Source organism: Lampetra planeri, chromosome 52 (assembly GCF_965212315.1).
Source record: "Lampetra planeri chromosome 52, kcLamPlan1.2.h2, whole genome shotgun sequence".
NCBI lineage: Eukaryota > Metazoa > Chordata > Hyperoartia > Petromyzontiformes > Petromyzontidae > Lampetra > Lampetra planeri.
Genome location: NC_136158.1, coordinates 5,171,765 through 5,187,425, shown reverse-complemented (window position 1 = coordinate 5,187,425; position 15,661 = coordinate 5,171,765). Strand labels below are relative to the sequence as shown.

The window sequence follows — 15,661 nt, the reverse complement described above, 5'->3', positions numbered from 1 at the left end:
AGAATATGATTACCAGCTTTAAATAGAAAATTAAAGAAAATGGTCTTAAGATGACAAATTCGCTTGCTTTCAGATGCGCTTCTGTGGCCGTCTGGAACGTTCCTCCGGTATTGGGCAGGCACTGGAGCTCTGCTCGAGATGGATAACTTTGATTTATTTTATAATTTATTTTGAACTGATTTTTTTTGCGTTTAGTTTGTCATGCTCCCTTCTCCTCACACACCTCCAATTAACACGGTTGGCTACGTACGATTCGAAATAAGTTACGCACACAATTCGAGAACGAACACGTTCACGTATCCTCACACTAAACACCCGGGGACCTCTCTCCTTGCTCCACACGCCGATGGGGAGAGGTCTTCGCTCTGTCTCATCCCCACGCGAACCGCGACCTCTGTGGCCGATTCTCTCGACCAATGGAGCCGCGGGTGTTTATTGTTTGTATAACATCGCCGACTCCGCGTCTGCCATCTTAGGTAGGGGTGGCGGGGGGAGAAGTGGAACTTTTGCGATGGGAGTCATCCACAACGTGTGCCGTCTGTTGCGTTGCAGGGTCTTGCCGTGCCTCCCTACCTAAGATGGCGGTAGAGACCTCTAACCAGATGCGTTGTGGGGTCTTGCCGTGCCTCCCTACCTAAGATGGCCACGTTGTGGGGGTCTTGCCGTACCTCCCTACCTAAGATGGCCACCGTAAGGCCTTCCAACCAGTTTCGTTGTGTGGCCTGACTTCCTCTTCTCACCCTGCCCAATGCCCCTACCTAAGATGGCGGTAGAGACCTCTAACCAGTTGCGTTGTGGGGTCTTGCCGTGCCTCCCTACCTAAGATGGCCACGTAGACCTTCCAACCAGTTTCGTTGTGGGGCCTAACTGTTCATCTCCTCACTCTGCCCAATGTCCCTACCTAAGATGGCGATAGAGACCTCTAACCAGATGCGTTGTGTGCCCCCAACCACCACCCCTACCTAAGATGACGTCGGAAACCTCTAACCACAAATGCATTGCAGCGCGCACGCCCCTTGCATCTGTCATGAATCGATTCTTTTACCGTCGTCTCGCCACGGGAATCGAATCGTTTGCGTTCAATTACAAGCAGCCGCATTCGATTTCTTCGAATCGTAAAGGGGTTGAACGTTCGTTCGGAATCGATTCCGTGGATTATAAATAGTCGGAGTCGAGAATCGAGGGAGCGAGTCGGCATGTCCGACATGGCAGCCGCCCTGGGCCGGCGCTTCTTCCTTCTCCTCCGCGGACCGTGAACAGCCGCCGCTCCCGCGATGCTCGCCGCGTGAACGTGCCCGAGCAACAGCAACATCAGTAACATCATTAACAACATCAACGGACAAACATCTCCCTCAGTTAAAGGGATGGACACCGTTCGTCTCGACTTCCCGGCGTTGCCCGCCGCAAAGGCCGAGGAGACCGGGGTGCGTACGGTTTTGCCCCTACCGAGGGAGGCGCGTCGCGAGCGGTAGGGGATTCTAGGCCAGGCCGGGGATGGTGTCGAACGCTTGGGCCCGCGCGTATTGTATTAGTATTTCGTTTAGTTAACACTTTGTTTATTATAATAAATAAACCAGTTTTCTTTGGAAGTCGGCGCCGGTTAAAGAGCGTGATGTTTAACTAATCACTGGGGGAGAACAATCCCGTATTTTGTTCAAGGTGGGTAAAATTAGTATATCCTTTGTACTCATCGGAACGAGATTAATACAATGGTCATGCCGACCAGTACCATCGGAATGTGGGTTTGACGCCACTGGTCCAATTTCCTTCGGCAGACACACGCTGACTGTTATAATGTTGAGGTCAAGCTAAGACCGAGCAAGCTCTCGGTCTGAATACGAGTTAAATTCTCTGTTTCAGGTCCGTTCAGACCCCGTCATTGTTATCCGCACCGTCCACATCACATCAAATACTCACCACTAATCAACTGTTATAACCATCACCGTTATAACCATCACTACCACCACCTTAATAATTATTACCACCACCACCATGACAACAATCTTTCAATATTACTACTATAGCATTGGGATCATTAATGGAATGCGCATTATACATTTTAATTAGTATGATAACTATCCATCATTGTTCAATACCATCATTACCATATTCACCGTCATAACCAATATGATCAACAAAATCACTGTCATTGCCACTAACTATATGGTCATGACCACCACCATCAGTCCCCCCCCATATGGTGAGCTGCTTCACTTGATCCTAAAAACTGTAAGGTATAACTGGCGAAACGTCGTACTCTGATTGTAAATGTTGTGGATTTTCTCTCCAACACACCGGTGTGCTGTACCAGTAACGAATTTGCATGTTCTGTTTACGTGACAAACCTTACTCATTGGCTCTGTTGGGTGGTGGCATGTTTCACGACACTTCTATATTTATGCGATCTAAACCAAACAAAAACCTGTTTTACGGATACTGTAAGCTGTTTGTATCTGTTGAGGTTTGCCTCGACTGGCCATAAAAATGTATTCATCTATGAATAACACTGACTGGTGATAACCTTTTTCTCTGTGGAGATGAGCACTCGTATGTTTTTTTGGGGGGGGTCTGTTAAACAAAACGCAAAATAATAAAATGCATGAGGGCAAATTGTAAATGTTGCGATAAAAGTAACTGTGGACTAGTTGGACGTTGACAACACTGCTGTGTTTATATTTTTTCAGGACTGGACTTACACCATGAGAAGAGATATGCAGGTTCGTGTCTTCTACTTGTCTGCCAATTTTGTCTTCGTGTTCAGACCCAACTAAATCGGCGAGCACCTATCATAGTGGGCCCATCCCAGTATATTTATACACTATGGGAACCTCATTTGCCAGTGCTCTCATACTCTGATGGTGCATTGTCTTTGAGTTGTGCGCCTTTTGGCGTCATCTGGTCCAACCCATATGAGACTAGGCTCTAAGGAAAGCTGTCTCGGGTGTGGATCAATCAACTTTAAGGACAGGGCACATTATCAGAGTTATGTTCTTTTGTTTGTATTATGACTGCAGGTATTGCGGTCTATGCACACATGACTCCTTGTAAAAAGGTGTCAGTTTTGTTGCCAGATAGAAGGGTAAAGAACAAATTATCATATTTTTACTGGCAAATGAGGTTCCCATAGTGTAGATGCTTGCCCCGAGCTCTCATACTCTGATGGTGCATTGTCTTTGAGTTGTGCGCCTTTTGGCGTCATCTGGTCCAACCCATATGAGACTAGGCTCTAAGGAAAGCTGTCTCGGGTGTGGATCAATCAACTTTAAGGACAGTGCACATTATCAGAGTTATGTTCTTTTGTTTGTATTATGACTGCAGGTATTGCGGTCTATGCACACATGACTCCTTGTAAAAAGGTGTCAGTTTTGTTGCCAGATAGAAGGGTAAAGAACCAATTATTATATTTATACACATTGACCATTTCCAGTTTAACTGAATAATTAAAGCACCTTTGGATATTTTGGCCACCATTTCCACCAAAGTTATCTGCTTTAACAATGGGTGCAATAGGTGTATTTTATCTGATAGTATCACGTCACAATGCTACAATTGTGATACAATTAGCAAGTACATTTTTTTATTTGTACGAATTTGGGCCTTAGAATGCCTTTGGAGCCCCCTCACCCCCCCTGGAGGGCCGTCGAAGGCATCTGGGGCTCCCCTGAAGTGTCAAAGGAGGCCTCTGGGGCCCATGTAGCCCACCTGGAAACTTGGATATAATAGCAGATTGTGGGCTCATGAGCTTACATTATTTGTCAATTTTCTTAGAAGTAATAGCTTTAGAGGAAGGTTGGTCATGCTCCATATGTGTTCGTCGTGGTTATTAGCATCCTCGCATCTCAAGCCAAGGTTTATCAGCACATTAAATCGCTGTAGAGACGTTTTGAATGGTCGCCCATGTTTGATATTGACACGCGGCACTCCTGCCAAGAATAGAGGCATCACGCATCCGTCTCGTGGCCAAGAAAGTTTATTCTCGGTGTCCAGATTCCCCCACTGGAGGATGGGATCCTGGGCATGGTTTTCTTCAACAAGCTGCCTGCAACCTAACAGAGTTGTAGCGTAGACAAAAAAACAGTGCTTGGTCGGTCATGATTTGGCTTTGTGAGCAAAGCTTTAGGGTTTAAATTCAGCAGGTTTGTAAAGAATGGCACACACTGCTGACATTTATGTGTATTTTACATACAACTTAAGTGGTTAGTGATGGGATCACTTTCTGGTTGTGTTTTTAATGTTTGCATTACTTGACTATGGATAAGTATATTGAGCCAACTATCCAACAAGCTACAGCTGGTTTGGGTATTGTTCATGTTAGGTAGTCGTGGCTACATTAACACTTTAGGGATGGTGTAGATTTTTAACCCTGCAAATGTAAAATTCCTGGCAGTATGCACAAGGCGAAGGAAAGAGCAAGGTATTGTTATGTGAGCCACAAGGTCAAGTCAATACATTACTGCATTGTAATTTTACCAGTTATGACTTTAATTCACATTGATAAGGGATACATAAATTTTGATTTATAGCTTTCGTGACTGCAGGGATTCATCTTCTTGGTTCTTTAGGTAAAGTCACGTAGAAGGGAAATAATAAAAAATAAAACCTAATAAAATAATTCTCACGACGTTTCGGCCACAACGCAAGCAGCCGTCCTCAGGTGAAGAACAGGTCTATTATTTCCCTTCTGCGTGACTTTACCGAAAGAACCAAGAAGAAGGGATACATACTAATAATGAAATAACATTTCGGTTAGTAAGAACCAAGATGAGACAGCTCTGTTCATATAAAGTGATGAGCAGGAAATACTCTCAGTTTTGTAAGCATTAATTTTCATGGTGTATAATCAAAGCATCAGGGCAGGTAAATGTGTTCGCTGCAATGAGAATTTACAATTCATAATTTTGTTCTGTCTTTCAGGAGATCTTACCGGGCTTGTATCTGGGACCCTTCTCTGCTGCCATGCGAAGCAAGGTGACTCGTGGAAATGTTAATCATTTCTTAAATATTGATTTTCATAGGTGTGGCTGTTCTTACGTGCAATATGCGTCTTTCTTGCGTTTCCTAGTGGCCAATCTTGGAAAGCCGAGGAATAACGCACATCGTGTGTGTCCGGCAAGACATAGAAGCCAACTTTATCAAGCCAAACTTCCCTGATTGTGTACGGTAAGTCGATTGTTTTTTTCGTTTCATAATAATGCTGATGTATGCTGGTGTTATCTTTCCGATACATTATTTGCTCGTAGGCAATTACACAAGCTGGACAATCTCAGTGATAGTTTTGATCATCCTATAATGCATATCAGCTGTCATTTTGAAGGTCACGTTGTTTAGTTTTGGAAAATATGGCTTGTGCAATAGGTCAATGATTGGACCTGTAAACGAAACTGAATTTACCATTGCCAAGCGTGGTTGAAAAAAGTAATTTTGTGTATAAGTGACACTGGTATTTCTCGGGATTTAACCATTTTCCAAAAAGGTAATGAAATTAAATTGTTACGTGAATTGCAGTCTTAATTGGTTGACATACTAGACCCACATAAAAAGCCAATTACTGATTTTACTAATGATTTAGCAAATTTTTTAAGTGTCTGAAATTTACATCTTAAGTTGCAGGACTATCCATCGGCTTTTATTGAATGTCACATACTTAAAATCCAAATATAATTTTTAACAACATTAATACAGTGTAAATACAGTAAATTATTAACCATTGTTATACAGCTGAAATTAACATTCCCATCTTTGCTTGGTAACCTTTATTTATTTATCCTGCATAGAGTATTTGTCATTGGTCTTCAGTTGTGTGCAGATATACTCTTGTTTGGCTTGCAAAAGCTTTTAAATGGCAGTGTTTGGTTATGTAAAAAAAAGTTGTCATTGATTTTCCCAGCTTACAAAACATTACAACGCATTTGGTTTGTGTGCAGTTACTTGGTTCTGAACATAGCTGACAGTCCTGTGGATAACATCATCCGATACTTCCCAATGGTGAGTACTTTGACAGTAGCTTTGGATTAGAATTATATACTTGGGTGCTTAACCCCTTTTGGGCTTGATCGATTTTTGTTCTGGAAAGTGTTTCTAAAAAATATTTTTAGTCGTACAACTTTAATCCCCATGGGACTGAATCATCTCTTGGCGAATGTTCATTGTCACATGATTTTTTTGGCAAAAGTATAACTTTGTTTCCATTACTAACAATATGGCATGTTGCCGAGGGTGAAGTATTTCAGTTTCCGCAATGTATTATTCTGTCGCCAGTTGCATAAAATGTTAAGTTATATTTTCTCCTTGGTTTGCAATGTCAAAAGGGGACTTTTCTACTGAAGGAATTTTACATAACTCGCTACTAGGCGTTTTATGTAGAATATTGTAAGGCAGGTCGTTGTATCTTGCAAAGTTACATGTTGGGCAGCAGAAAAATATGTTGTCTTGTATTTCTACGCTCCCCAAGTCTGCTGCCCACCCTTTACCAGCCTGCACTGACCAGTGTGGTGAAGTATGGTCAAATAAACCCCACGACTTGAACGGCAAGGGATGCCCCTCTTCCAACCGTTGATAAAGTTACATGTACGCCTCTATGTACAAGTGGCTGTCAAAAGCAATCGCAGAATGACTACATTATGTCAACAGTGCAACTTTAGAAATGTTATACGTGCATTTGTATATGTAGCTATGAGGCGGAGTGGTGAATCGGTAAGTAGCTAAGTGCAGTTTAATTTGTTTAGTTGTAAAAATGTGTATGTGGAATAGAGCTGTGTAAGTGTTTGGGAGCAGTGGCTCATTGGTTGACCCACAGTGTTAAGAATCCTGCAACCTGAGTTCAATTCCTGCTCACGACCAATAACAGGGGCGAATATTTGAACTGGTCCCTGACCCTCCCCTATGTCAACTCGGCCTTAAATGAGTACCTGGTGCGGTGTGTGAACATCAGCACTGGGCAGACAAAGGTGGCTGGGCATGGTGCCGGCCTCCATCCACACGTACGGTGTAAAAATAGTGAAACATAAGCACCTGCTTAACCGCCTTAGGGCTCGCTAACAGTACTTGCCCCAATAGTCTGTTAAGGATTTGGGGGGGGGGGGGCTTTGTTGTGGATGGTTTTTGTGTGTTAATATGTAACCATTATAAAAAAAACTTAAAAAAATTGTGTATTCTATTTAATTGTTGAAAATATGTTACGTCACGCTTATTTTTCTTCGTGTTTGTGTGCACATGATGGTTGCGTTTCAGACGAAAGATTTTATTGACGGATGTTTGCAAAGTGGAGGTAAGGCAGCCAGCCGCCAAACCCTTAAGCACCAGTCAAACAATCTGCACATTGACTTTTTTTTGCTTGCAATTGCTTTGTTTTACGTTGTACACTTGGATAAGTGTTTGATACTAAGGTGGCAAGTGGCGATAAGGAGTCCCTTTCTTGTTTTTACTCTCCGATGAGTTTTTTTATAGCCACTGTTGACGGTGTGGTTTAACTCTCGTTTGTGTCTTTTGTGGGATCAGGGAAAGTTCTTGTGCATGGAAATGCTGGCATCTCAAGAAGGTATTTAAGCATTTTGTTGCAGCAATTGAAAAACAATGAATGTGGGACATCCTAGTGAAATACTCACAACTTCAGTTTTATTCAAAGTAAAAAGTCCATAATTGATTACTCAAATGTTTATTACCTCTTTACAGCCCTGAGCTAGTAGTGGTGGTTATACTTTCCTATATGACAATTACTGTTGACTTGCCCCTACAAAGTGGTACTCATTTTATTGCCCCCTGGAAGGCGTGATAGGTTTCCACCCCGACCAGGTTTGGAACTCGCAACCTTCCGATTGCGAGCCACTCGCTCTGCCATCAAGCCACCTGACCCCGGATAGTTTAAGTTACAATAATTTAGGATATTCCTCCAAATGCAGGATAGTTTCCCAGTGACAACACACCCTCCCAGTTCCTCGTGTATATATGTACACCTTATTTCGCACTGTACATAGCCAACCGTACTAAACAGAGGTGCGGCGGAAGGACGACATTCTGAACAAAAAATGCAGTTCTAAGAAATGAGTTTTCAATCGAGATTTTTTAATTGCATAGATCCAGCTGCTTCCTAACATCAGAAGGAAGAGCGTTCCAGACTGCTGGAGAAGCGCATCTGAAAGCGCGTGATGTGGTGATGTCCTCTAAAGCTTACGTCTTTGAGTTGCTCTTTTAAAAATAGATGCCAGATTTATATTTAGATGTGTTTTTCATTCATTTCTGTTTATTGTTTTTGCAGTGCTGCCCTTGTGATCGCCTATATTATGGAAACATTTGGACTCAAGTACAGGTTTGTTCGAATTTTGTTGTCACTTTCGTCATAATCGGCATGAGTCATGAGCTATCCACTGCTGCTGCGTTGACGCCTCCCAACTACTCATGTTCCCCGAGATGCCACAATCCACCTTGCTCCTGCACGCTACCCAATCTTGGCTCCATCTCCGCAATAGATATCCTCTGATGCGTTCCCTTGTGTGGTTGCCATTCCTTCAAATGTCTCAATTAAGTTTATCTCGTCTATTGTGGTTGCATATAACGACTATCGTTTTTGAACTACATATCGTTTTCTTCCATATTTACTGTTTGTATGGTTCTCCTGCTTATGGCATCTTCATGGTATGCTTTTTGATCTTTATTCTGATAAATTTTTCTCACTTTTTATATTCCTCTGCATTCCATGTTTTGCCATTTTCATCCTGTTCCATATCTCATCTGCATAATCTGTTTTATGCTTTTATACAGTTTTAACAAGAACTAGATTTTTATTGTTACATTTAATGGTCTTTCTCCTTGCTTCATGGTGTAATAAATTTTAGGACTGTTACTTTCAATTGGTGCAATGGTGGTGTGCACATTGGTTAGCGCACTACCCTATGCACTTGGAAAAATGCGAGTTTGATTGTTGTCCACGACTAACATCAGTGACGAGTGATATCCGAACCAGTCCTGGGCTCCTCCATTCCCCAACCCCCACTGATCAATGTACTGAAGGTATTGTTAAATATCATACATGACTTGGGAAAGCTTTCATCCAGCAGTGGATTGACATCGAGTGCTAAATCCTTTATTACTACGAATTAGCATATTTGATTATAGTTTCTACCAAATTCTCTATCAACTAAAAGCCACGTACAAGTGCATTGTCATTGCTTTACGAAGTGCCACTTTGCATGTCAATAACAAATTGCCCAACATCGAAATCGTGATAGTCTTTTAGGCTTAAAAGTGGGAAAGCAGTTTTGTTATCGAGTTAAATTAATCGCATCTTGTATATGTGACTCCCACATCATTATAACCTGGCACAACTTTCCTCCCGTCGTGAGTTTTAATTTCTCACCTCGTTTTTCCTTGCTAGGGATGCGTTTGTTTACTTGCAGCAAAGAAGATTCTGTATTAATCCAAACGTTGGATTTGTGAACCAGCTACAGGTATGTTGTTCCTGAGTATAACATCTCACTATTAAGCGGTAGTTAATATTTTTATGCATTCCCTAGGGTACTGATCCCAGGGTCAATCAAATCACTGTCCACGATTCGGTATTTCTGCCATTATTCGTGATTAACACGGTGTTTCCGATTGACCTAAAGTCTTTTTATGACAGGTAAACGTTGTAAACGCTTATTCTCAAGATTACAAAATTAAAGCTCCTTTTAAAAATGCATTCTGTGTGTGTATGGTCGGCAACAGGAGTATGAAGCGATTTACCTGGCGCGTCTTACCATAAAGAAGCTCTCTCCTTACGACATTAAACCTGCGCACGCACATGGTGAGACGCACCTCTGCTTGTTCAGAAGGTTAGGCGAATTGTTGCATCGCACGGCCATGAGAGGTGATGGCGGATTGGCGGAGTCCTTCATTCAGCAGTGGATTGACCAAGGCTGATGCCTGTTATGAATTACCGACAGTTCAGTAACTTCTCGTCTGTTTCCCTGCCGCGCTGTGAGATTGAAGGCCATGATCCACTGTCGTTGCCGCAGAGGAATATCTTTGCCACAGTGTGTCCTATTGTTCAAAGATCTTTGCCCCAAATCTGAACAATTCTTGCTCGAGCTGCCCCCTACTGGACAACGGTATGTAAATTTACAATCGGATTGTAGATGGCGCACAAGCGACTGCCAGACCATCGCCCCCGATTAGCACGTTTGGCTACGTACGGTGCGAAAGAAGTTCAATATCCAGACATCACGTTTTCTACACGTGTGAGAAAATGGCAGCATCCAATTACAGCGTGAGTGTGATCGAGACTGATGGAGCACAGAAAGCCTTTTGATAGGATTTTTTTTTCTTATAAAATATTGTCGTATTGAGTGAGTGACTGGCTTAACTGACTTGTCAACAGTTGGCTGCATAAAGGAATGACTGTCACCTAACTAGAGGATAGTACTAGGCCTTACCCCATCTCTAACACTGGTCAACAAAAAAGAAACATTTTTTTCTGGCCTGGACTTTTGCAGCTGTTTTAGACTAATTTTAGGGTGCTGATTCCAAATCTGATCTCAGATTTGCTCTATCACATCATTTTTATGCTATCAGCATACCCCATTTTCATTGATTTTACCCGAAATTAACTTTGTCACTTATGATTGCAAGTTGTTGCGAGTCAGTGACTGCTTTAGTGTTAAAATATGGTGCTGTATTTTTAGGATAGTGTGTTTATAATATAATTTTATGTAGATATCCACATTTATTTAATATTTTTCGTTCCACAGTTTTTATTGAAAATGCAATATTTGATATCTCAAAAACTGATGTGATAGACAAAATCTGATGCCAGATTTGGAATCGGCACCCCAAAATTACCTTAAAACCGTTGGAATACCTTATGCCAGAAAAAGTGTGATCAGTGTAATCAACTGGTTCATTCACAGACCTGAGATGAATCATTGTTTAACATTTACACTTTTAATCAAGGCTTAATTGTCTAGAGAGAACTGTCACTGCATTCCGCTGCCATCATCGCTCATGGTGAATGCAATGCCAGCAACGATTGACCTGAAATTCCTGAAGTGGATCATGGGCTCAAGGTGAAGCATACATTTTGTATTGTATTGCTCAGGGTACCGCACTGTGTGTGTGTGAGCGGTGGTGCAGTGGTTCGCACACTGCTATGAACCCGGCAACCCGGGTTCGATTCCCGCTCACGGCCATCACCAGCGACGATTATTTGAACCAGTCCTGGGCCTCCTTGAAGTCAACTCGGCCTCAAATGAGTACCTGATGCGGTGTGTAACCATCGCCACTAGGGAGACAACGGTGACTGGGCATGGTGCTGTCTACCCACCCCTTCATGTGCAGTGCCGGTCGGCCTTCATAGGTACTCGCTAGCAGCGCTTGCCCCAACGGTCCGTTAAGGCTATACGGGTGTGGGGGGGGGGGTCTTTGTCTGTGAGCACAGGGTCCGGCAAGAGGATGCTGGAGGAGGATGAGGAGACCGATGCCCCCTCGTTGCACAACAGGTGACCCCCGCATGCCTGCATGGGCCAAGCAATACAGGGCGGGGGTGTTCGTTGGGGGGGGGATCTGTAGCGTGGTTCTCCACCATGGGCTTCCGTGTCTTTCGTTCGGGGGTGGTGGGTTTATTTACTTTTTTTTCACAACACCGTTGGACTCCGTGGATCGGCAGAGGACCCTGCGGTTGTTGCCAGAATCGAATTCTGAAAATGGTTGCTGAAATTATCTTGGCTGGGGGTAGGGGGTGGGTGACGGTTTTGTGGGTGGAGGACACGCCATAGCTGTAGTGCGTTTAAAAAATTGTCAGGAAGTTGTTCCCAATTGTAGTCTCGGCTCGCCTAAGAGATGACCGTTTAGTGTAAATATGCAGCCAAAAAAACAAAGGCAGTGGGATGGCTGCACAACACAAGGCTTCCAAATCAACCTGGCACACACTGCAATAAAAATACACACGGAGGGTTCTCGAAATGACGTGGGCGGTTGGCTTTTGGGTACCCCTCAGAATTTCAAAACATTGGGGAAAAGTAAAAATCGGCACCACCAATGCTCCAAAACTAAATGGCGTGCAGTTATGCAGACTCGTTGCTAGCTGGTTTAACACGTAGGCTTTCGCGACCAATATAGCACACCGCTGTGTTGGAGAGCAAAGCCACAACATTTACAATCTGAGCACGACGTTGTGCCAGTAATTACAACCAGCTTCATCAGGCGACAGCCAGATTTATGTAGAGATCCTCTTGCTATGTCTCGATACGGCACAGAAATGCCATTCAAGTGCTGTCCCAGTTTCGGTGCTGTTTTTTTTGTTGCATTGCTTTTTAGATTTTTAATACAAAAAGCAATACAAATTACATTTAAAGCTGTTAATGGGTGAAATGTGGTAATCCTTTGACATCATAGGATTTTGTTAAGAAAATGGTAGATACTGGGGCCACCTCCACCCACGAATTATCCCGGGATTTTAAGGACACAAGGAACAAGTGCATCTTATAACCTGGAGAATACGTTACATGCCACGTTCGGCTTTTTGTTACGGTGTCCCGTCATTGGTTCAGAAATTCAACTCGGCCAAGCAGTCTCTCGGTACAGAACATTTTTTTTCTCTCTCATGTGATGTGGACTGTGCCTTTAACAAAATTATTTCCGTTTTCTAGTGCTGTAAGAAAAAAGTCGGGGGGGGGGGGGGGGTTGGGGGGGAGAGGGTTGCGGAGACTTGCAAAGTAACAATAACGATGAATGCACATGTTTGCCTGAATTTAAATAAAGGTGCTATGTCTTTCTCCAAAAAAAAAATTGAACTTTTGTTAAAGGAAATTGTTGCTCCCAAACGTATCGGTTTCTTTTGTTCTTAACCTAATACAAGTTGTGGGGCTGCAGTTGCGTAAGAGTTTTGTTTCTAACCACTTTGTGAGCCGCCGTTGACGCGGCTACGTTCTGTCTCGTTTAAATCTGCATGAGTGATGCGTACAGCCGAAACACTGGGAAGAATCGGTCGTAAGAGTACTATGAACAGAAGTATAATGACCATTGTCATTTGGGTTTAATTCAAATTCTGTTAACGCATAAATAATAAAAAACTGGGCCAAATGCAGCTTCGATTTCCATGCAGTATTTCAAATTGTTTGGGCCATTCCTTTAAAGTGCAATCGGAGTACATGGTGGCAACGTGGTGGTACGTAACTGGCATTAAGTCTGCGAGCACGTTTTGATAATCTGATTTCTAAGTAGTTTTCACCCGCTCAATTCTATATTCCCCCCTGTCCCAAGTGGTGCTAAAGATTCAGTATAAGATGATGCCACGTTGTGTTATGTAACTAAAAACAAATGTATGGAAAAGTAACCGTCAAGACCATTTAGTCGTGACTGAAGAGATGAGCACAACATGCCCCCAAGTGGTTTGTAAAAAACTACATTTGGGCGAGTTGAAATGTTGTGAATGCTGCATTTAACCTGGAATGTGACGGTCAATAAGTGCATTTCCATTCGAAACTAAAATAATGCATTACCTATATAGATTTGGAATTGGGCTCACTGCTGCTATGTTTGACGAGCGATTATATAAATTTCCACAGGGCAAAATAATGAGGTTATTTAACCCCTATGTAAGGAATGTCATACGAGACAAAAGGAAAAAAAATACTCATTGCAAGGGAGACGCTTACAAATATAATTTGACTGTTTTATATTTTTTTGAGAAAATATTTCCCAAGAACTCTAATGACACGCAATATTTTTTGATTAATCTAAAAACGGAACACTTTTTTTAAACTCTGCTACCTTTGTTTACAATTTTTAAATTATATATATCAATGACTTAATTTTTGAATTGAATGGATGTTAAAAGGCATGTGGCATGACTTGCGCTAAATGTGTTGGCAATACCCCCAAGTACGTAATGTCAACCCTCTGTTAAACAAATGATTTCCGTATAATTGTCCATTTTAAATAATCGTTTTGCAAACTGTATTATACCTGGTTAATTTTTCATGTGTGGACACAATTATTAACCTATGATCAAAAACTCCAATGTCAGCGGACATGCATGCATTACGTCCGCACCCACAGAGCATTACAAAATGTGTGATTGACAAAAGTGAAATATATAATTAACCTCATTTTACGAAAGACACTAATCCTTGTAACATTTGCAGTAATCCATTAAGTCTGTGTACACTTCTAAAATGTAATGCCTAAATTCTATTTGACGACCACTTTCGTGCGTGCGTGTATTGTATGCGTGTAGAATCTGTGGAACTGTTTCAAAATGAAATATCTCCATCCGATAATTAAGTGTTTGTAAATTGTGAGGTCGGGTCAAACCCCGGCAGCAGCACATCACTTTTAATTGTGCAGACCACCAACATTATCTGGAGCCTCGGCAGATCGAATATCCAGTAACGTATCCTAGTACTAATTTGACATGGCTCTGTATAGTTTGAACAACAAATAAAATATTGGTATCGTAATATAGTTTTCGTTGTCAACACAGTTACCACCAAGTCATGCTACATGTCCTTCAAATGAAATTTGATTTTAAAGAGGAAAAGGATTAACTTGAGATGCAAAAAAGAAACAAATTTAAGAGAGAAAAAATATGCTGTTTTGAAGTTTAAAATATTTATTTTAATATTTGCGTTTTTAAAAAAACTAAAAACCTAAAAAAAGGATAAAAACAACAAACACATTTCTTAGGATTTTGCATTGCATAGATGTCAGGAGTTAGACATTGGTGTTACTGTAGTGGTGTTTACTGTAGTGTGGCATTTAATTTGTGCTGTTATGCAAATGAGCCAGAATAACTGCCTATAGCATTGATGCGTGTCAATTGTTTTGTGTTTATGTTGTAAAAAAATATAAAATAAAATGGTAAAACAAAGCAAATGAAATTCCAATTGTTTCCTGCTATTGATTGTGGCTTTTTGAGTGCTCGCTGAAAGCATTTGTACCTCCGGGACTCGTGCAGTGTTTCTCGGAAGTTGAATACCGCACCGTCAGTACAAAAGTTGCGTGAATGAACACAGCACATACGGTGCTTACACTCCTTAAAAAGAAAGTATGTAATAGATGACGTTTTGTATGTATGTTGAACAACCACGATAATCGGAGGTGCGGAGGAAGGACAAACTAAAACGCAAAAAGCAGTTGGAAAGAAATGGATCTTTGGGCAGTCACCCTTTGGTGCACATGTCAATGCAGCAGAATTGGCAGTTGTTTGAATGAACACAGGTCGATTCTTGCACTCGGTGGAATGATTATAATTATTTGCTTATCCAGGAAATCCGCACTGAATTGTAGGACTTTTTTCAGAAGGGTCCTGCCACATTGAAGGTTTATTTTGCACTGGATTTATACTTGTAAGATGTTTTTGGCCAAATACTGTTGAGTGGGAAGAAACTGGAGCACCCGGAGAAAACTCACGTATTGCGTGCAACATCCTATCCCCGTACAGATGGAAACGGATGTCGATTAGTCCACTTTCCGTACCGCCTCCTGGTGAGCCAGGGTACGGCACCTGGACGCTCGCGGAAAGGAAGTTTCACATCTGTGTGGTGATCCGCCAACCCTCGTCGCTTCGAGAGCTGGATTGCAGGCCATGTGCTCAGCCAGAACCACCACCGCCTGGTTCAGTGTCCACCAGAGGTCACAAACAGGTTTCGATTCCTTACTCGTACCCGGCCGCACCAGGGTCGCAAAT

General features: G+C 42.2%; 1 protein-coding gene across 1 annotated transcript; it reads left to right on the top strand.

The window, feature by feature from the left end:
* The first annotated feature begins 1,182 nt into the window (after positions 1-1,182).
* Positions 1,183-14,852, top strand: STYX (serine/threonine/tyrosine interacting protein). The gene is made up of 12 exons (XM_078616823.1): positions 1,183-1,424; positions 2,685-2,717; positions 4,915-4,968; positions 5,063-5,160; positions 5,925-5,985; positions 7,231-7,267; positions 7,498-7,537; positions 8,255-8,305; positions 9,371-9,443; positions 9,703-9,781; positions 11,411-11,471; positions 14,210-14,852. The coding sequence occupies exons 1-12, from the start codon at positions 1,365-1,367 to the stop codon at positions 14,232-14,234; spliced, it is 672 nt and encodes a 223-aa protein (XP_078472949.1). The 5' UTR covers positions 1,183-1,364; the 3' UTR covers positions 14,235-14,852.
* The last annotated feature ends 809 nt before the right edge of the window (positions 14,853-15,661 follow it).